The 20,126-nt window shown below is 53.0% G+C and overlaps 2 protein-coding genes across 4 annotated transcripts in view; both read right to left on the reverse strand.

The window, feature by feature from the left end:
• Positions 1-231, reverse strand: part of Klhdc4 (kelch domain containing 4) — a 38,686-nt gene extending 38,455 nt beyond the window's left edge. For all 3 annotated transcript variants that reach the window (XM_033757834.1, XM_010627503.3, XM_010627500.3), the window contains exon 1: positions 41-231. In XM_033757834.1, the coding sequence (XP_033613725.1) occupies positions 41-139 (99 nt within the window). In that variant the 5' untranslated portion in view covers positions 140-231. The remainder of the gene's footprint in view (positions 1-40) is intronic.
• Positions 232-6,840: 6,609 nt separating this feature from the next.
• LOC104864528 lies at positions 6,841-17,449 on the reverse strand. Its single transcript, XM_019207948.2, has 8 exons — positions 17,426-17,449; positions 16,394-16,445; positions 15,461-15,618; positions 12,970-13,021; positions 11,771-11,973; positions 11,463-11,561; positions 9,999-10,213; positions 6,841-8,577 (listed from the first exon to the last, which is right to left on the reverse strand). The coding sequence occupies exons 5-7, from the start codon at positions 11,946-11,948 to the stop codon at positions 10,008-10,010; spliced, it is 483 nt and encodes a 160-aa protein (XP_019063493.1). The 5' UTR covers positions 11,949-11,973; positions 12,970-13,021; positions 15,461-15,618; positions 16,394-16,445; positions 17,426-17,449; the 3' UTR covers positions 6,841-8,577; positions 9,999-10,007.
• Between the last annotated feature and the right edge of the window lie 2,677 nt (positions 17,450-20,126).

The raw sequence follows: 20,126 nt of genomic DNA on the forward strand, positions 1-20,126 counted from the left end.
CCCCGCCGCGACGTCCAGTCGCACCCCAAGTCCCGCTCACCTCCTCTTTCCGCGAGCGCTTGGACACCTTCTTCTCCATTTTGGCAGCCGTTTTCTCCGCACCGCGGCCCTTCTTTTTCTCCTTGCCCTTTTTGCCCATTGAGCCCGGAGACAGCCTGAGGCCCAAACAGCGCAGCAAAGGGGTTCGCGGAAAGGAATCGCGTGCTCTGGGGAGCAGCCCGGCGCGCGGAAAGGGCGTCACTTCCGGCAGGCCCAGGTCAGCTTCCGGCTCCACCGGCCAGCGGTGTGGTCCAGGTGCGATGAGGCATGGCTTCGCGGGATGACTCCAGTCAACCCCGTTCTTTTTTCTTGGGCCCGGTCAGTTGAATGCTTCGGCCTCATTCCCCTGAAGAAGTTCGTCCACTTCCACCGGATAGCTGACCTTGAGTTGAGAAAGTCCCTTCCCCAGCCAGGTACTGGGCGGTACCAAGGGTGTTGTGCCAAACGAGGAAGCAGTCCTTGCCACTCAGTGTGTCTCGCTGCGCAGCCGCCCTAACTCCAAGGCCGTTCGTGTCTCTTCCGAGGGGCCAGGGCTGACGGTGTCATCCTCCAACAGGGCAAATTCTGAAATAAGAGGCAGCGTGGAAGTGGCAACGCCATGTTTTGGAAAGGGCACAGTAAAGATGCTTGTTTTACTCAGCACCTTTGGATTTGTAATCAAGGAAATGTGACAAATTAAGAACAAGGACAATCAAAAATATGGCTGAGGAATAAGCATAAATCAGGAACTGGTCTAGGTTCTTTGTATGTGAAATCCCAAAGGACTCTGCCTTTTCTTTGGAAATCCAAAATGTGTTTATTGGAATGGCTTCTCATTCATCTTTATTCAAGGTACTGTTACTGGTGCTTCCTCCTGAAGAAGCATCCTTCTGTGAGACTTCCTTTTCCTCCTGCAGGCTGACAGAGGACAGCGGAGCAGCCAGCACACAAAGCTATCATCTGTGCGTGGTTAAAGAGTGTGGTGATTTTTTAGCATCTTGGGTTGAAGTAGGAACTGGGGCTCTGCACCAGGCGTTTCTGCTTGTGCTTCCTCTTCTCTGGAGAGGGATGAAGGAGATCTTTTTTGGAGACACGTTCTTGTGGGGAGGTCATCACCTCTGGAAAGGCAGGACTCTGCCTTTAAAAGAAATTACTTCAGGGAAAGAGAGAAAAAGAAAGAGCGAGCTTCCAGTCTAGTTTTCTAATCACAGAAAAGCCAAGGAGATGGGATTTTTCCAACCAACTACAAGTCTATCAATAAAAATGCTTCTTTAAAAATAAACATGGAATGGTGCTGCCGCCTGCCTTGCAAGCGCAAGGTTCTGAGTTTGATTCCCTGCTACCAAAAAAAAAAAAAAAAAAGGAGTGGGGGGAGTAAAAAGAGGAGGAGGAAAAGGAAACATGAAATTTGGGGAAAACTAAGAAGAAAGGTAGAATTGGATCAGGGCTGCCATTATCTCTAACACTGCTTGTAGAAGTTATGGGATGGTGGACAAAAGTTCAAATCTGATCAGAAAGGAGCTACAGAATTCCAGAGAAACCTGGCCTGAGCCTCCAGACGCAGTTATGTATGATGAGGCACAAAAGATAAATCCTTATTATATTCCTTCTGTGTGCTGCTACAGATAAGCTAAGTTAGATTAAAAATTAATATATAGGTGCTGGGGATTTAGCCCAGTGGCGCCCTGCCTGCCTTGCAAGTGCAAGGTCCTGAGTTTGATCCCCTGTTCCAGAAAAAAAACTTAATACATGGTTAGAGAGGGACAGGGCTCTCAAGAAAGTCAGCACAAAAATAAAGACAACAGAATTGTGGCCCAAGGCACATGTGAAGGCCAGGGCTCAAGTTAAAGATGCAATGGTCGGGCCTCCACACCAGGTCTAACTCTATGGGGTGAACAGTAACTTGAGGTAATATTGTAATCAGGACCACCTGGTCCAGGAAGTCCAGACAGGCATCAGTTACCCAGGTGGGTGACTGTAGGGAGCATCCAGACCCATCCCTTCCTCAAAACGCCTTCATTCTTTCCATGTACCTTTTTTTTGAGGGGGGTGGTTGAGACAGGGTCTCACTATGTAGTTGAGACTGACCTGGAACTCACTATGTAACCCAGGCTGGTCTCGAACTCACAGCGATCCTCTAGCCTCAGCCTCCCAAGTGCTGGGATTACAGGCATGTGCCACCACGCCCGGCTTTCCATGTACCCTTGCTACATGCCTCATGTCCCTAATGGATCAATATTAGGTAAGTGGCTATTCTAGTAATCCTACAGACTGATTGTAGTTTGATCCAAGTTGTACCCACATTGTAACTTTGCTGTATAAATTACTCCTGACAAAAAGCCTCTGTGGCCACCCACTCCTGACCCTGCCTAGAAATTCTTTTCTCCTTATTTCAAATAAAACTCTCCTCACTTCTTCCTTGGGTTCACAACTTCATTCTTCAATGTCGTGGCACGTTTGACATCTAACAGGTTGGGAGTTATATTTCTCCTGTGTCCCCGTGCTCTAACAATGTGCCTAACCCTTTCGTATTTCTCTGAGAATTCTGGGTAACCTGGAGGCAGTACCCTTGAAGCAAAGTAGCCCACCAGTCACAGAACTTCTGTTCCCAGTAGGTCTCAGGTCCCCACGTAGGCCTGTGAAAAGCACAGAGTATTCCTTGTTGAAGATCTGGAATGGTCTGGAAGAGCCAGGGTTTAATACTTATTCTGGAAGAATCTTGACGCCAGATTGGCAGGCTCTGAGATTACACGTCATGGTGATTTACGTGAGGTTGAAATACTAATTACTGAGGAAAGAATGGAAGAGAACACCCCAAGTGAGATCAGCAACCTAAAATAGTAAAAAGATTAAGTACAGGTTCCTATTTTAGTGAAAATCACATTTCTGAAAATTTAATGGGTTATCTTAAATAGTGTGTCAGTTTTAGACCCTCTTAGCTCGGGTTGGGCGCCCTCTGCTGCCTTCACCACAAATAGCATGTTGGAAGAATCACCAGATGTGTAGATGAAAAATTTTTTTGTACATTTCCTGCTTGGAAAAATAGAATAATAAGGTACAAAATTCTTGGGAGGATCAAGATAAATAATAATAAAGCTTAGAAATATAAAAAGCAAAATATGAATTTTAGACTGTGCTGCCTCGTGCGGTCATGGTGTTGAGCTGGCTGACAATCGTTTAACCACATTAATTGAAGGCTACACAGTTTGAGACATTAGACTGGGCCACATGACATAGAGACATCCCAAGCACTTCCTGGAATTAAGTAAGGTATAGAAGAAGGGATGGAAGGAAGAAAGAGGGTGAAAGGAACAGGAGAGGAGAAGGGAAAGGAAGGCGAGGTAAGGAAAAATATAAAACCAAAACCACTGTTTCATATATTTCGTCCAGTCCTCTAGTTGTTTAAAGAGGAAAAAGTAAATCCACCCTCATTGTTCCATAGTGGCTGAAAGCAGAATTCTGTCCTATTTGGGATATAAATTTCTGAGTACCTGGTGATCTTTTTGTGGTTTATTTCAATTCTCTTGTGGTTGAAGAGCATGCTTCTTTCCAGGGTTTCAGCCCCTTAAACTTACTGTGGTGGGTTAGTCATCCAGCACATGGTCCTGGGGCACGGCCTGGGTGCCCCTGGAGTGAATGTGATTCTTCGGCTGCTGGGGCGGGTGGCATTCAGCAGGGGTCCCTGGGTCCAGCTGGTGAGTAGTGCTGTCCACACTGTGCGTAGCCTTCTGAGACTATATTGAATTATTTCATCTTTGAGTCAGTTCCAGAGAGGAAATTGAAATTTAAAATATGGGTCTCTGGAGTGACCACCAGTTCACCACTGCCCTGTGGGAAGGCCACCTGCTCAGCCTTGAGGCCGAAGGAGAAAAGCACAGAGCAGTTTCGGTCTTAAAGTTCTAAACTAGAAGCCTGTGCCCCCCTGGGTAGATAGATGGATTGTCTTTTTTGTTGTTGTTGTACTGGGATGGAACTTGGGACCTTGCGCTTGCCGGGGCAAGTGGTGGAACCACTGAGCTACATCCCCAGCCCTGTTCACATTTTGTAGGACTTCACAAAATGTAAGCACACAGTGTGGACTGTTGACAGGGGTGGAGCTTTAATAGTGAAAACCTAGGAAATGTCACAATGTAAGGTAACTTCTGCCCTCACTCTGCTTAGTTCAGAATTAACCGGCATGGGGCACCCGCACCTAGTCTACCCCAAAAGTTTTGTAAGTGAAAAGAACCACTGTTAGCTTTGTTGGCCAAACATGCTCCCTTCCTCTGGGCTAGAATAGGTAACTGAATAAACCTTAAAGGTAAACTTCCCTGACAAAGAACTGCATCCGGGTTGAAATTCAACTGCCTGGACACCATGTTTTTAGTATCAGCAACAGGAGCTGTGAAAATGCAATGTAACCAACTGAATGAAATCGGGGCTGTAAAACCCTATAAAAGAAGGTGTTGTGGGGGTCGATAAGGGCACCACCATTAGGTGTGACCGATCCTCATCGATGGAGTAAACTTTTTTATTTTACTTCCATTTTGTTGCCTCTCTGTGTGTCACTTGCCAGTTCGGTCCATAACAGACCAAACTGTGGCTGCCTTGACTGCACCAGATTCTTTTAAACAGGTGCTGTTGCCCTTGTCAGAAGTTCACTCCCTTGTGAACAAGTGTTGTCCACTGCCTAGGTCTACCAGGCCTGGTGCAGGGTGAAGTAGTTGATGTGCTTTGGGGTTGCTTCCAGCTGGAGCATTTTACTAGAAAAGCTGCTATGAACCCGACCCTGGTGGCTCACACCTGTATTCCCAGCACTCTGTAGACTGAGGCAGGATGGCAGTTTCCAGCTCAGCCTAGGGAACTTAAAGACTTAGGGAGACTATGTCTCACAATAAAGTATTTAAAAAGGGCTAGAGAGATAGATCAATCTGAAGGCCCTGGGTCCAATACCCAGGACTACAAAACAAAGCACAGTGTGTGTGTGTGTGTGTGTGTGTGTGTGTGTGTGTGTGTGTGCGCGCGCGCACACACACACACACACACACACACACACCACTCTTAGCACTGATACTAAACCCCAAAGGCAGCAACAGAGTGTTTTCTCCTCTCTGACCTCCAGCCCTTCTGTTGACACTTGCTGTGACAGTCAGGATGGCCTCCCATCCCAAGGACCCCAGCTCAGTCACACCTGCAACGTCTAAAATCGAAGTTCCACCGCATGCCCATCCTGCCTGGTGGAGTTGTGAACAGGGACACAGTGGGACAGGGAAGTCTCTGGTGACTGCCTGGCTGCTCCGCCCCTGCTGGCTGGAATTGTTAGAAAGAACCTATCTGCCTCGCATCCCAGAGAGCAGGTAGGGGCAGCAGTACCTGGGCCAGGGTACCTGTCAGGGTAAAGGTCCTGACAGCACTCTCCCACAGGCTGGGCACCTCCAGCTAACACAGCGGCTGCAGGTTTGTGATTGGTCACAAACCTGGTGGGTGGTCCAAATTTGGTGCTGATTGGTCCAGAGACAAGCCAGCCAATAGTTCTGATTGATTTAGATGCTAAGCTTCTGAATCGCGCCTACTGATTGGCCCAAATTCTAAAATTCAAGCCCATCGTGGTGGTGGTGGTGGTGGTGGTGGTGGTGGTGGTGGTGGTGTAGACATCTTCTGGGGCGTGGCCTGCTGGACGCCTCGGTTGTTATGGCGGCCTTGATTGACAGTTTCGCTTCTCGGAAATGGGGGGAAGAAGCAGTAGAAGTGCAAAGGGCTGGCTGTTCTTAGGGATGGGGACCACAAGCCAGCCAACCCGAACCCGTGGCGCGGGGCTCTCGGACGGGTCCCGCGCCCTCTGGCGGACACCGGAGGCACAGCGTGCAGCGCTGGCTGGAGATGCAGGCGCTGCCAGGGAGAGGAAAGACTGCGGCTGGCCGCGTAGTCGCAGGAGAGACGGGGAGCCCAGGTCCTCACCTCAGCCTGCGACCTTTCGGACTCAGAAAGTGGGCATCTTTGGTCTGGGAACCCCTAGCGGGCAGAAGGCTCAGGTCTGACACTTCCGGGGCGCAGAGACTCCCCACTCCTCCCGTGCACACCCCGCTTCAGGGGTCTGGACGCTGCTAACGGTTCAGGAGGTCTGGGGCTTCACGAGGAGGGCGGGTTGGAAACGAGGTTTTGCTCGGAGACAGAGTTGTAAAGAGCAGGTGGTTTGGGCAGAGCGCTCTGCTCTTCAGCCTCCGGAGAAGTTTAGGAATTGCATACAGCTCCCCCACAGATGGTTCCTAGAATTCAGTGTGACTTCGTCCCGTGCTGGGCGTTGCTTCGCCCGGAGACTTTTACACACAGGTTCGATCTCGTAGCTCACTGGCTCTCAGTGTCTGCATAGTGGTTTCAGGAGGCTGTGCACCCGTCTTTCCTGGATTTCCTAATGGGCTGTGCGTCCTCGTTCATAGCACTCCCTGATCATCCCTTGTGCTTCTGTCCAATCTGCGGTAAGGTATTGAAAGCTGCCTATTCATCCTGCCTTGGGCCCGGTGTCCTGGAATGGAAGGGATCACGGCTTCACACCCCACCCCTGGGCAGCACTGGACTTTGGCCAGCTGGGTGGGGTGGCAGGATGTGGAGGTGCAGGAGCAGCCTGGACAGCATCAGCAGGGCTGTCAGGAGTAAGGAAGTCCCTCAGCCTTCCGGATTTGCGGGACAGTGGCCCTTCCTGCCTTTGGCCTCTGATCAGAAGTGCACTCTCCTGCCCTTAGCTCCAGCTTTCTGACCACGAGAACCACAGTCTCTGTCATCTCACGAGTGAAATTCCTTCTCTGCGTACCCTGTGGAGAGGTGGGGCGAGGAACGCAAAGATTGTGGAGGCAGCTGTGCAACAGGGTCGGGGAGAGGAGGGACGAGGATTTCAGGGGCTGCTGGAAAGGCGTAGGTGAACGGTGGTTCTGGAGACTGCCCGTGGAGATGAGGAGGTCACTGAAAACTGCAGGAAAGGCAACCTTGACGGAAACACCGAGATCTCATCTACACCTCCTCCAGTGTTGTGTAAAAGGGAGCTTGTGCTAGTGATGAAGCTGGTCATTTAGCTAAGGAGAGGAATGAGCAAAGTGTCGGTGGGGGCCTGCTCCTCCCTGGCTGATAGGGACGTATGCGAATGGTCAAGTTTTAAAACAAGCACGAGAAACAAGGAAATGACAAGGGACACAGCGAGACAGAAGAAAAGAAAATGGGGAGGAGATGAGTATTACAGCAGACATCACCACCTGATTTCAGTTTGCAGATTTTATGTGAATACTGTTTTAAAGAAACAAACAAACAACAAATAGGAAGCTCAGATACTGACTTACAATTAAATATTAACAACTGGTAGGAATCTGTACTTTGTAGGAAAATGAAGCGCAGAAAACACACCTATTTTCTAAACAGTCAAGAAAAATCACTGTTAGACCTCACTCATGTCCTTCACACTCCTATGTGTTGAGGCAGTGGACAGAGAACAACATTCATGTAAAACCCACAGCCACCCGATTCCATCGTGACAGTGGTTACAGGAGAATTCCAACCAGGTAGGAGAACAGAGGACGCTCGATGTTGAAGAAGGGGTGAGCAGTGATACATTACATTTGGATGTCAAAGAAAAATCACAGTGTAGACAGGTAGGAGAAATGGTGTGTAACTGGGCTATGTATGGCTGGGTGGAAATAACACTATAAATAGCAGGTAACTGAGTAAAAGTAAAGAAAACAAGTGCTGTTACGATGTTACTTCAAGTTGGGAGACATCATGTAGAAATGAGAAAGTAACCATGAGAGACCTGTCAAATGAAGAAGACTACAGAGGTCTAGAATGTTCTTAGGGTGATGTGAATCACATGCCCTTCAATCCATCCTGAATTCTAAAACACTCACATACAGCATGGAGAAAGAACTGTAAGGAACACAACCTAGTATATATGGTAAACATAGCCTAACATTTACAATACAACTAATATGGGATTTTTCAAATAAAGGTGACTAAAGTTTTAAATATAGGCTTAGGGTAATATGAAACATAACTATATAAAACTTCCAAAGTACCAAACAAAATACATAAACAATAGGGACAAAAAATTACGAGAAATACATTCTGCTAGATACGGTAAAATCTGCCTAAAATCACCTGGAGTTTAGAGTAGTACAACTAGGAAATAAACATATTAACTTTGATCCTTATCCCCCAAAATGATAAAATTAAAAGACTATAAAATAGAATTTTCAAGTGGATATTTGAGACAATATCATTCTAGTAATTCTTGTTAACCTAACAGGATTAAAATTGAAATTTGGAGAAACTGGATCAAGGCCCCTGGCTTCTGGAGTATTTGTCACATCTGGAGTTGGAGGAACTGTGACTTTGAAAAACAAAACCTGGCCTTTGGAATAAAACTCAAGTGCAGTCCCTGGTTGAGAATTCAGCTCTCACAAAGCATTGCTCCTCTGTGCTGATGGCGATGCAGCTGGTACGTTGTTGTAGATATCAGTATAACATGCAGAAGGTCCTCTTGGTGATTGATCTTCTTAAGTCAGCAGTACCTTCCCTGGCTCCAGCAGTATGTGGGACCTGAGGCCGGGGAGAGAGATGAAAGGACAGTCTCGGTCAGGTCCTGGGGACAGGCGGGCCTGAAGGCACTGCTCAGTGGTGATGACAGGAGTGTGTGGGAATGGGAAAACTCAGCAGAAACATCGGACACACCCTCGTCCAGTCCCGCACTTACTAAAGAGGAGACGCTGAGGCCACAGGACAGGGCACAAAGGTGAGCGCTAGGTAAAGTCACAGGAGCCTCCTTACAGCCAAGTCCTAGAGCCCAGGCCCAGGCCCTTCCCCTAAACACACTGTGAAGGGCAGAGGCTCTGATCTGAGGCCTCAACCTCGTCATGGCCAAGTGGGCCACGTGGAGAGATGGGAATGAGGATTCCAAGGCTGGAGCGAAGTGTTATTCCACAGTGGATCGGGGAGAACAGAAAAGGCGTCACTCAGAACGGAACGAGAAAGCGCGGGCAGGGAGGGCAGCCGCAGCCCAAGGTCCTTTCTTCAGGTCCTCGCGCCATCTGGGCACAGTCACACGCTGAGCACGTCCAGGCGCCTCCCTAACTAGACCTACAAACCGCCGCAGGGGTGGACGGGACTGCGCGTCACCACTTGGTCTTGAAAATGGCAGCCCAGGGTTCAGGTCGCCCGCGGGAGCTCACTGAAAGGCCCACTTCTCTTCTGAGGCCACGAGACACAGCGGAGCCGCACTGCAGACTCTAACTGCACACGGAGAGGGGAATGGGAACGCAGCGGGGACCCTCAATGCCTGGGCAGCTCACCACCCATGTCTGAAGAGCTCCCTGGCGTCTCCATATGGACTGAGGTCCTTTGTGGGGCTCCGCAGGGCACCCCAGTTAACATCAGCTTCTGTGAGTCCAGGGATTCAGACCCCAATGCTGGGATCCCGGGTCTTTTGGCCCCGGGCTGCATTTCTGGGCAAGGAGACAAAACTGACCCTAGGCCAGGAGGCAGCGCCCACGTGCAGCCATGGCTGCCATTTCCTTTTCCTCAGCCTAAACTCCTCCTTCCGGGTCCAGCTCAGAGGTAGGGATGATGTAGTCTGGTCCCCAAAGCTGGACAAGAGCACGTGATTGGTGAGGCTGTGCTCCTGGGAGGAACAGGCGGTGGAGGAGCTGGCCGAGCCAGGGAGACGAGGCAGAAAAACCAAGGAACTGTGTGACTTTGGGGAAAGTAGACTTTCCTGTGAGGATGGCAGTTACTGGGCTATCAGGGCAGCAGCCCTGGGAAGAGCGGAACTGAGACTGCAAAAAGGACCCGGAGAATGAAAGGCCAGGCAGGAGGCAGCCGTGGGAAGCACAGGAGTGGACACACCACAGGGCTCCCTCAGCTGCTGGGGAACACGTGAGGAGAGAGGAGTCACAGGCGCTGCGTACGGCCCTAGGGGACAGCTATGGGGAGAGTCAGAGCACCCAGGCCACAGCAGTCATTACCTCTGTGCCCTAAGCCTGAGCGCCTGGGAACCTGCAGGCCATTTTCCACTGGCGGAACCGGGGTTTCCCTTCCATCACTGTCCGTCTCAGGACAGCGGCTGCATCAGGAAGGCCATGGGCCCGAATCCCACAGGTGGCATCATCTGAGTCCTGAAGAGCATCACCCTCTGCCTTGGGAGGGGTCTTCAATCCAAGGGAAGCATCCAAATTCAGCTCTGAAACACGAGCCAGCCGTCAGGACTGGGCCCTGGTGTCACAGTGTTACTGATTTAGCCCCAGGAAGACAGGAAAGGAGTCTCTTTCCTCTCTGTGAACCCCTTCCAAAAGCTGAAGCTGGATGCCTCCCTGGGTGATGGCGTCACCAGTGGGAACTTTCTCTGCCCACACCTCTGGCCCTGCTTCCTGTGCTGTGCGCCAGGAAGAATGCCCCAATTGAGTGAGTCCATGGAGTCTTGTCCTCCTTCCCGGACCTCACAGTGGAAAGGCTGCAGCCTGTATCCCATGTGGACCCCACTTCCTACCCCTTCTGGGGAGGGACACACAGCGAGGTCTCCCTGCCCAGGTTCTCTGCCATGGACCAAAGCCATCTCCTGTGCTTCCTTTACAAAGACAGACAGAGGAGCTGAAGTTGCACCTCCCAGACCCAGGGCTGGGACGAATGCACAGGATGAAGGGACCCAAGGGCAGTGTCCAGAGCAGAGCAGAGCGCACTTCATGGCCCCCTGTTGGCTGCACGGAAACGGGGTGGACGGCAGGCGGCGCCTAGGCACAGAATGTCCCTGCTTGTGGGTGGCTGTCGTGGTGTCCTGGGAGCTTCACCGGGCCGAGCTCACACATCTTGGGCGGCCGAGCCCTGGACGCTCCTCCGTCCCGTCAGTGGACTGCGGTCAGTGCCTCTCCATCTCAGCACAGCCTCACCCACCACCGCCTCCTTCCACTACAGAGAACACGGACAGTCCTGACCCACAAAGCCCCACACCGGAGACCTCCCACCCCTAACGTCCCTCCTGTCATTTCAGGAAGGAGAGTTCTGTCCTGTTACCTCTGAGAACGCTAGTGTCCCAATGTCCCGCCCCCACATTCTCCCACACCAGTCGGTACGCCATGGCCTGGAGTCAGATCACCCACTGCACGCACTCCTGAAAATTCCCTATTTGGCTCCTGCGAGTACCAGCAACACATAATGACTATTTTAGAGGGGAGGAAACAGAAATCCAGGGAGGGCCGGGTGTGGTGGCACAAACTTGTATGTAATCCCAGCATTCGGAGAGGCTGAACAAGGGGAGGGACATGAGTTCAAGACCTGCTGAGGATAGAGAGTAAGTTCAAGGCACACTGAACACAGTGAGACCCTAACTCTAAAAACGCACACACAAAAAGGACAGATGCCAAACAATCTGGAACAATCCACGACCCCTCCAGCACACTGAGTCAGCCTATGAAGCACACCGGGGAAACTCTCACCCTCAGCCGAGGCTGTGAGGAATCGCACACGCCTCCCGCTGCCACCTCTCCTTCCTGTGAGGATGCTGGGCGAGGCTGCTGTTCTCCTGGAGCCCGGTTCTGTCAGGGAGGAAGGCGAGAGGGGAATCGTGTGGCTTCCCACCCTGCTGCTGTTCTCCCCTCCCCCGAGGCATCTCCATGTGCCCAGGCTCGAAGGGAAATACAGACAGTAAGAGAAGCCATGCAAAGGCAGCTTGTCTGGTGGGGTCTCCCGAGAGCTGGGCGCCTCGGACAGGACCACGGCTGAGCGGGGCCGGTGGTCACCTCACCTGGGCGGGGCTGGAGGGCGAGGGGCTCGGCCAGCTTGTGCCCCTCAGCGTGGTCTCGGTGGCTCTGCCCCTCACGACTCCCAGGGCCATCCCGAGACAGCAGGTCCCTGATTCTGCGACGGAGGGAGAAGATGATAACCTTCCAACTGCAGCAAGTGTTCCCTATGTGTGTCAACATCTGGTTCCCCAGTTCCACTGCAGACCTGAAATCCAAGGGAGGAGAGAAGGCGGCATTTACAGTGAGAACTCAGCTTTCGGGCAGGCTCAGGGATGACGACGCAGCAGGTCCTAAGGAAGAGAGGGCACCCAGCAGAGTGTGAGTGGGGTGTCGGTGAGGTGACAGGACTGTGCCAGGGAGTTCTCCGAGTACACCCCAGGGCAGCCCTTCCAATGGAACGCTGCCACATGGCTGCTGGCCACCACCTAAGCTGTGTGGTGGGGTCACAGGCGAGGGCAGGCCAATTCCTGAGCCACTCCACACCTACGAGGGATGCCGGCTGCAGCCTGCTCCTCATGGACGCGGACTGCTGCCTGTGACAGACCTGACAGTGAGCCAAGGCCCGCGTGCAGAGATCAGTTCTGCATCGCTGAGTTCCGTCCTTCGGGGACAAGTGGCCGTGTGTGTGAATTCTCAAGGCCATGGTCATTGGCGGTTCTCCCGCACCCTGGGTGGGTAACTGACGAGAGCGACGACACAATACGCCGGCCAGGACACGCAGGCAAAGAGAGCGCCGCGCTGAGAACACATACGTGTGGCCGCCTGACGGGCGCTTAGTTGGGCCCTGGAGATCTGAGGCTCTGCTGAGGGCAAGCGACCATGGGCCCCGGGGCTGTCCTGTCAGGACTGGGATTTCACACGACCTCGTTTCCCTGGTTCCGTTTCTACACATGGAATCCCAGCCAAGCAAGGTGAACCTTGCAGAAAGAGGAGCATCTCCTCGCCACGGCCTCCCGCAGGAGAGCGCAGGCTTCCCTGAGCACAGGGAAACTACTTCACCGCACCTTGGGGCAGAACGACGCCGGGTTAGTAGGCCTGAGAAGCGATGGAGGGGGAACCAAAGGGAGCGGCACCAAGAACACAGTGCCCATCCGGGGCTGGCGCAGGGAGGAGGCAGAAATACGGAGCGCTTCCTGCTTTCCCTGCACCCGCGATCTCAGGTGTCACCACGTCGTTCACAGGCCGTGACTTTCACACTCACCTGGACAGCTCGGCTGCCTGCTCCTCCTGAGGTTTCAGGATGCCTTCAGGTTCTGCAAACAACGCACACACGATGGTCACCACACACACTCACCTCGTGACCCGTTACAAACCCTGTGCTGTGGGACACACAGGCATCAGCGTTCTTGGGCTGAGAACAGGACACCGTGAGCAGAATATCAGGTTGTGTCTTCCAAAAGAACTGCAAGGTCCCCTTCCCTGCGGCACTGGGCAGAATGTCCCCGACCTCGGGAAACAAGATCACACAACGCCACTCGCACCCAGTCTAGGCCACAGTGACAACAATCCTTTATCACGCTGCTCGTGAAATCTAACATAGTGGCTCTCTAGAAAAATTCCTGCAGGGCTGACCCCGTACTCCACGAGACACGGCGCTGCTGGTGGTGTGGAGACTGAACCGAGGCCACGCGGGCGGAGGAAAGACCTTGGGCTACGGAGAGAGGAGGAAGCTCGCATTCCGGGACGGGGAGAGCGCCGGGGCTGGGACCCGGCGTCAGGGACACAGTGAGACACAGGCAGGCGTGTTTACACGCCGGTGCCAGCAGGGACCTGGGAGCTTGCACAGACAAGACAACTAGAGGCACATCCTGCAGTTCCTTCTCAAACGTCCTGTAAGCCAGGCTCGCTCACAACCTGCCTCTCTGCCATGCACAGCCTTGGGGTCAGATCAGGAAAGCTCCTGATCACAGCCAAACTGGAAACCCGGGATCCTTTTGTCACAGTCTTACTCGTATAGCTCCAGGAAGGCAAAAATGAATCCCCGAATCCCTTCACACAGTTGATTCTGACCCTTCCTGTGTGTCTGCTCTCTCACTAACGTTACCATCCTGTCACTTAACTGTCTGCAGGTGTCCGGGCTCTGCTTCCTCTACTGCCACACGAGGAGAGGCCCAAACCCAACAAGGCCCTGTGGAGTCTCAGCCTCCCTCACGGACAGTGCACTAACGACTGTAGACTCGGGCCTTTTAAGGTTAAAATTTGATTTTAACATTGAAATTTTTACATAAGAAATGATCTCAAAATTAATTGGGTTAAGAAAGGGAGAGGTATCGGGCCAGGGATGTAGCTCACAGGTGCCGTGTCTGCCTGGCAAGTGCAAAGTCCTGAATTCGATCCCCATTACTGAGGAAAAAAAAAAGAACAAGAGAGAGAGTGGGAAGGAGGGAGGGGTGAACTGACCTGAGGCCTGTCCCTGACAGCGGAGGCCCAGTACCTTGAGCAGAGCCTCAGGTGTGGACTCAGGCAGATGTGAGGCCCGTGCTGCCACACACACTGGCTGGGGATTCCTGGGCAGGTTGGTGACTCCGCTGAGGCTCAGTGTCCTCAGCTCTCACGTGCAGACCTCACCCCTACCCGAGAAGGGCCCTGGAGGACGTCACAGCCAAGACCAGATGCAGAGCTCATGCAGCAGCAGGCTGGCACGTGGCGCAGGCAAGGACATGTGCAGCTGACTCCTGCTTTGCCACTTGCTGGGACCAAGAACAACCTGTGCCTCTGCCACCTCAGCACAGGAAAGGCAAACGGGATGGCCGCACTGTGAAGAGGCGCTGACTGCTCCACAGGGCTAGGCATGACGTGTCACGGCTACTGTCACTGCACGGCGTTCAGATTCATGGAGGGACGTCACACAGCTTGGTTGTCCTTAACAGTTCACTCAATGACTAAAAACATCTACAAATTCCAAGAGCTGCTCTGTGAGCAAGAGAGCCTGCGTGAGAGGAACAGAGGACTGAGATTTTTCTCCACATAGGTTCTGAGAAGGCCTGGCCATGAGGCTCCTACCGAACTAGAGGCGGTTTTATGGAGACTGCGGACAGGAATCCTGCCACCTGTCTCATCAGTTCGAACAGGGCCCATCATACGCAGCCTTGTTCAGGGCTGACATGAAGCATAACTCTGGGATGAGACACAGAATTGAAGCTCAAATGCCAGACAGGGACAAAACCCCTGATGCTGTGAAGATGAAACCTCTCCCAGGAGGTAGGAAGGGACCCTGGAGGAAGGCACTGTGCAGGAGCAGCTGCTTTGAGGGGAGCCCTCAGCCTCACAAGAACACCTCCAAATAGCTGGGAAGTCTGCTGGCCACGTGGATGTGCAAAGCAGAGGGGGACTGGTCAGGAGAGGCCATGCCCAGCAGCATGACAGGACCCCGAGGACCTTGGAGAGAGTTCTGAGCCAGCTGTGCAGAGGCTGCAGGGGCCCCTGTGAGGCTCCTGTCGCCTCCCCTCTCCGTCCTGTGTGCAGATCCGCAGTCTGCAACCTGAGGCCCAGCTCCCAGAGCCCTGCCAGGCCCAAGGACCCCGGCCACACTCCGGAGCCCCCAGACCTCTGCCCCTGCTCTGCACCCTAAGGGGATTCCCAGACGGCCGCAGATGCCTCTCTCAGCTGAGACACCGGAGCCGGAGCCGAGTGCAGAACTGGGGGATCCTGGACTCAGGAGCCGCACTTCCAGCAGGATGCTGGGGACTCACTGGTTCCATCCGGCGCAGAACTCGCTTCACGCTCCTCTGCAGGGAAGATGCGATGCTGCTGTTGGTAAGGTGGGTCAGGACACCCAGAATGGGGGAAGGGCAGGTCCTCCACTGAATATGACAGCAACTCATTCACTTCCTTTTCACATAGCTCAACACTGAGATTGGAAAGAGAAGTCAGAAAAGAGGACTCAACATGGACAGGAAACCACAGCTTCCCGGCTGGCCCTCAATCAAAGCCCAGGGTAAATTCCAAAACCGGGGCCCTTCCCGACAAGAGGATGAGGGAAACTGTTCTCCCCTGACTTGAGGATGGGGGGGGGGGGACAGACAGACAGACAGAGAAAAGCGTGCAGGGAAGAGAGGCGCCTCTGCCCAGGGCACCGTCCAGATAAGCAGTGACGAGGGGAGAGAGCCAGCTTCCCGCTGGGCACAGTCAGGACAGGGAGCCCGCAGTGAGAGCCACAGCAGGGCCCCACCCTGTGCGTGAACTGTGGGGATCTGACAGGGTCCCGGGAATACAGGCTCCAGTGGCGGAGACTGCACGAGAACTTGGGCCTTCTCAGCCTTTTCTTAGCAATATTGAGACGACATAATTTCCTGTCGGTGATCTACAACTTTCCTTGCTGTGCCTCAGCTCTCCATGCACTCGGCGCAGCAGTTCAGAGAGACAATGTGCGTGCGGCGTCTTTCAGGACAATAACGCCCCAAGACTGCTTAGTTCTCCCTGCACAGACGCCCTCTCCCAATCCCCAGGGGACACACCGCGCCTTGCCGGAGGCCGTGGAGCCTGTGGTTGGGTGAATGACGCCACAGCCACGGGCAGGCTTTTCTCCCCGACTGTGAAGTCGGTGGCCACGCCCGACCCCGGCTCTTGCCTCTCACACAGCCCCGCTCCCGTCACTGGCTCACAGCCCTGACCATGCTGGTCACCTGGAGTCCAGGGACTCTGTTTCTTCCTCGTCCTCCGTGTCGCAGTGGTGCTCTGTAAGCAAATTCAGAGAGGCGCAGACAGTCACTGCACGGTGCCCCTTCCCCCACGCCCACCCTGCCCACCTCAGTGCACGGACACGAAGGAGCGCGCAGGGTTTGCAGATGGACACAGGGAACTGCACTGAGTGACCTGTGTCAGCGCAGCAGAAACAGCGCGGGGTGCATCGGCTCCTTCACGCAAAAAGTCCCCATCTGGGATGATTATGCCGGCGGGCTCTGCGCTTTACTGGGCCAAGTTCACTGGGGCCTTGGTCGGCCAAGCCCTGGACACTCCTTGCTCCTGTCACATAGCCAGAGCGCAGGGTCAATGGATTTACATCTCACCACGTTTTCATGCCCCTCTGCCTCCTTTCACTATGGAAAGGAAAAACCAGCCTGCGCCACAACACCCACACCCTGCCAACTTCCTAGCACCCTCCATCCTCCTACCTTAGCAGGCGTTCTCCCAATGTTACCCCAAATCTCATGACCACATTCTGTGACATCCAATCCTTAGTAACTCTTGGGAGTGACAACAGCCCTCTGAAAGGACACTCGCAGAGCTTCCCTGCTCAGGCTAGAGCTCCAGGGTAACAACACTGAGCCCCTGGTAGACAGGAGCAGAGGGAAATCACGGGAAGGTCAGGGTCCCCTCCGCCACAAGAAGAGTCAGCGTGAGGACACCCTAAGCGAACTGCCCTCGGCCTCGAGTGTGTGGGACCTAGCCCACCTCCCCCGTGCCTCCCTGCCCCGAGGCTGGCGATGAGGGCTGCTGGCATCAGGAGCCTCCTGTCAGGGAGGACGGCGAGAGGGAATCGTGTGGCCCCCACCCCACGTGCTCCTCCTCTGTTCCCCAAAGCAGCATCCTGACGAGCTGACTCTCAGGAAAATGCAGACGGAAAGGGGAGCGTGCAGAGATGACCCGTCTGCTGGGGCCTCCAGGAGCTGGGGCGTGGAGAAGTCCAGTCTGACCAGGGCCTGCGGCCCCCTCACCTGGGCGGAGCCGGAGGGCGAGGTCCTCAGCCAGCCTGCGCCACTCTGCATGTTTTCACTGCTGGCTTACAGGTCCATGTGGGGTGAGCACACCCTTCAGACTCAGTCGGAGGTAGATTATTTCCCTCCATTTCTGAAACCGCTCTACAAGATTCTAATCCAGGGCCAGATCTTCAATTATAATCATGAAATGTCCAGCAGAGAAGAGATGACAAAACTCACAATGAGAACTCAGCTTTCGGCATGATCATGAATGACGAGGAGGGAAACCAGCAGAGTGTGAATGGCTGACTGTTGAATTGTACGACTGCGCCCAGATTCCTGAGTACATCCGCAGGAGCCCTTCCGGTGGAAAACTGCTGCATGTGTGAGACCAGCACATAAATGATCCAGCGTACTGAGTTCCTGAGCACATCTACACCTGCAACTCATGTCTGCCACAAGTGTTTCCTTAGCTAAACATAGTTTCCTGCCTATGAAAAGCCCGCCAATGAGCCAAGGTCCCATATGCAGAGGTCAGTTCCGCATCCTGCTCTGAGTTTAATCTTCGAGGGAACAAGTGGCCACGTGTGCATGAATACTGAAATGCATGGTCATTGCAGCCCTCCTGGATTCCATTCAAGATTACTGAGAAATCAGTGCAAATGTCTCTGTGATGATCCAGTGCTGTGCATGGCATACACTTGGCCCAGACAAATGATTTCAGCTGCCAGTTGCTACCTGATCCTGTACTCTCCTCTTTTTGGGTTCACCTGTATCTACTCTCTGCCCTTAGTACACTTACGCAAAGGGAAATTAAGTGGGGCATAGTACGAATAAAAAAGCACCATAAGCACTAGCTAACGGAGCACAAACTAAATGTACCTTGTAAATGGACACTGACACAACGTATTTAGAATGCTCAGTAAAACAAAGCCCTTCCTTAGGTGAAAAGCAAGAGACCACACAAGAAAAGGAAACAAGCTCAGCAGCACAGTTAAAACGTACTCTGGGGCCGCCTGATTGAGTGAAATAAGTGTGCTCAGGGGGTCTGATTTCCCTGGGACCAATGCGTGAGAGCTCCGTGTCACCTTGGTTACCATCACAGGTCCTCCACTGTCAGTTACCTGGGCGACTCCAACTGCGGGGCATCCTCATCCTCAGTGATTCCGATTTCCTGTAAAATAAAATCAGACAGGGACATATCACATCACACCGTTCCTGCTCTAACCCTGCAAGCCCATGGCTGTCAGTATTCTCTAAGGACTCCTAGAGAAGATCAGGAATATCAAGGACTAACTCTTTTATTTTCCTTTAATCTTATTCTCAGAAATAACCATCTTTCTATCCCAGAGAGAGAATTGCCATTTTCCTTTCCATCTCCCACTGAGCACCATGGTCATAATTCTGGTGTTCACTGGAGCTTCTTTGATTCTTGAAAGCTAAATAAGATTATTCAGACTCCAAATGTATACTCTGATGAAGTCCAAAGTCCTTAAAGTTTCTAGAAATTTACGTGTCTTAAATTTTCAAGGTTATGTAAGTGTCTGAGCTCTTGCTTCTGTGTGTGTGTGTGTGTGTGTGTGTGTGTGTGTGTGTGTGTGTTCCTGTTACATACCATACTCATCTTGAAGTCGGCTCTCCAAAATAAAAAGTTAAAATAAAAAAGTTAAAAAAAAATTCTCTAAGGAAATGGAAGAGTCTGAGACCAATGCTGCAGGAGGCCTAGGCCGTTTTTGGCAGGAAGTGACGGGGCTTGTTTCCTAAGACACAGGGCAGACAGACGGCCCGTGCTCTACAGGTCAGCAACATGGGCTCCCTCTCTGGACGCTGAGACACAGCTCAGCCAGCCTCTTCTGACAGACATCCCAGGACCTGCCTAACCGCCTCCAGCAATCATAGAGCCACAGGGCTCATCGGGAACCTTCCGTGAGCAGCTGAGTGGAGACCCTGGGATGAGACTGGTGTGAAAGACACAGACTCTTCAAGGAAAGGGTCCCTGGTGCTCGCCAGGACATGGGCTCCTTGCAGAGTGGCAGGGGTTGTGGGTGCCAGGTCTGAGCTTCCGGGCTGTGTGGGGACTGTGGAGATTGTCAGCTGAGTCTGTGCGGGTGGATGGCTCTACAGAGCCTCGAGGAGGAGAGATCCCAGGGCTGCTGAGAGGAGATGATGCTCATGTCTAGGGAGGGGAGAGCGGCAAGGCTCAGACGCACCCCAGGAACACTGTCAGGCTCAGTCATGGGTGTCTACACCCCGGCATCGAACTGATACCTTTCCTGCACGAGAGAGCTAGAACAGACAGAGATGGTGGCTGGGAGTCCATAATGATACCTCCCGTGAGCGACGCAGGTAGAGCGATGTATTTGTGCATAAGTAAAGGTCAAAGCACAGCCTTCAGGAGCAACAGCAGAGCACTGCAGGAGACCCCAGCTGCTCCAGCTGGAAGAAGTGAACCTGTGCCGGTGAACAGAGCCAGCCAGGAACCGGTAACCGTGCTGCCTGTGAGTCTGTTCCGTCCTTGCCAGCCTGTCCCCTCTGGACACCCTGCGTCTGCTGCCCTGCGTTTGCATGGGGACCACAGAAATGGGTGCGGTTCTCTTAATACCGTGGGACTCACCAAGGGTGCCTGGAGAAGGGACCTCCACCTCATCCACCTGGGCAGCAGCAGTGCAGGGAGGCTGCCGGGTGTCACCAGGCCCAGAGCCGCCAGAGGAAGTCTTGT

Source organism: Fukomys damarensis, unplaced genomic scaffold (assembly GCF_012274545.1).
Source record: "Fukomys damarensis isolate Sample0158 unplaced genomic scaffold, DMR_v1.0_HiC HiC_scaffold_32, whole genome shotgun sequence".
Lineage (NCBI taxonomy): Eukaryota > Metazoa > Chordata > Mammalia > Rodentia > Bathyergidae > Fukomys > Fukomys damarensis.

Coding starts and splice junctions, on each gene's coding strand:
- LOC104864528 (XM_019207948.2), bottom strand. CDS start 11,948: ATGTTGACACACATAGGGAACACTTGCTGCAGTTGGAAGGTTATCATC. Junction 11,562..11,770: donor CGCCCTCCAGCCCCGCCCAG/GTGAGGTGACCA, acceptor CCTCCCTGACAG/AACCGGGCTCCAGGAGAACA. Junction 10,214..11,462: donor CCTCACAGCCTCGGCTGAGG/GTGAGAGTTTCC, acceptor CTCGTGTTTCAG/AGCTGAATTTGGATGCTTCC.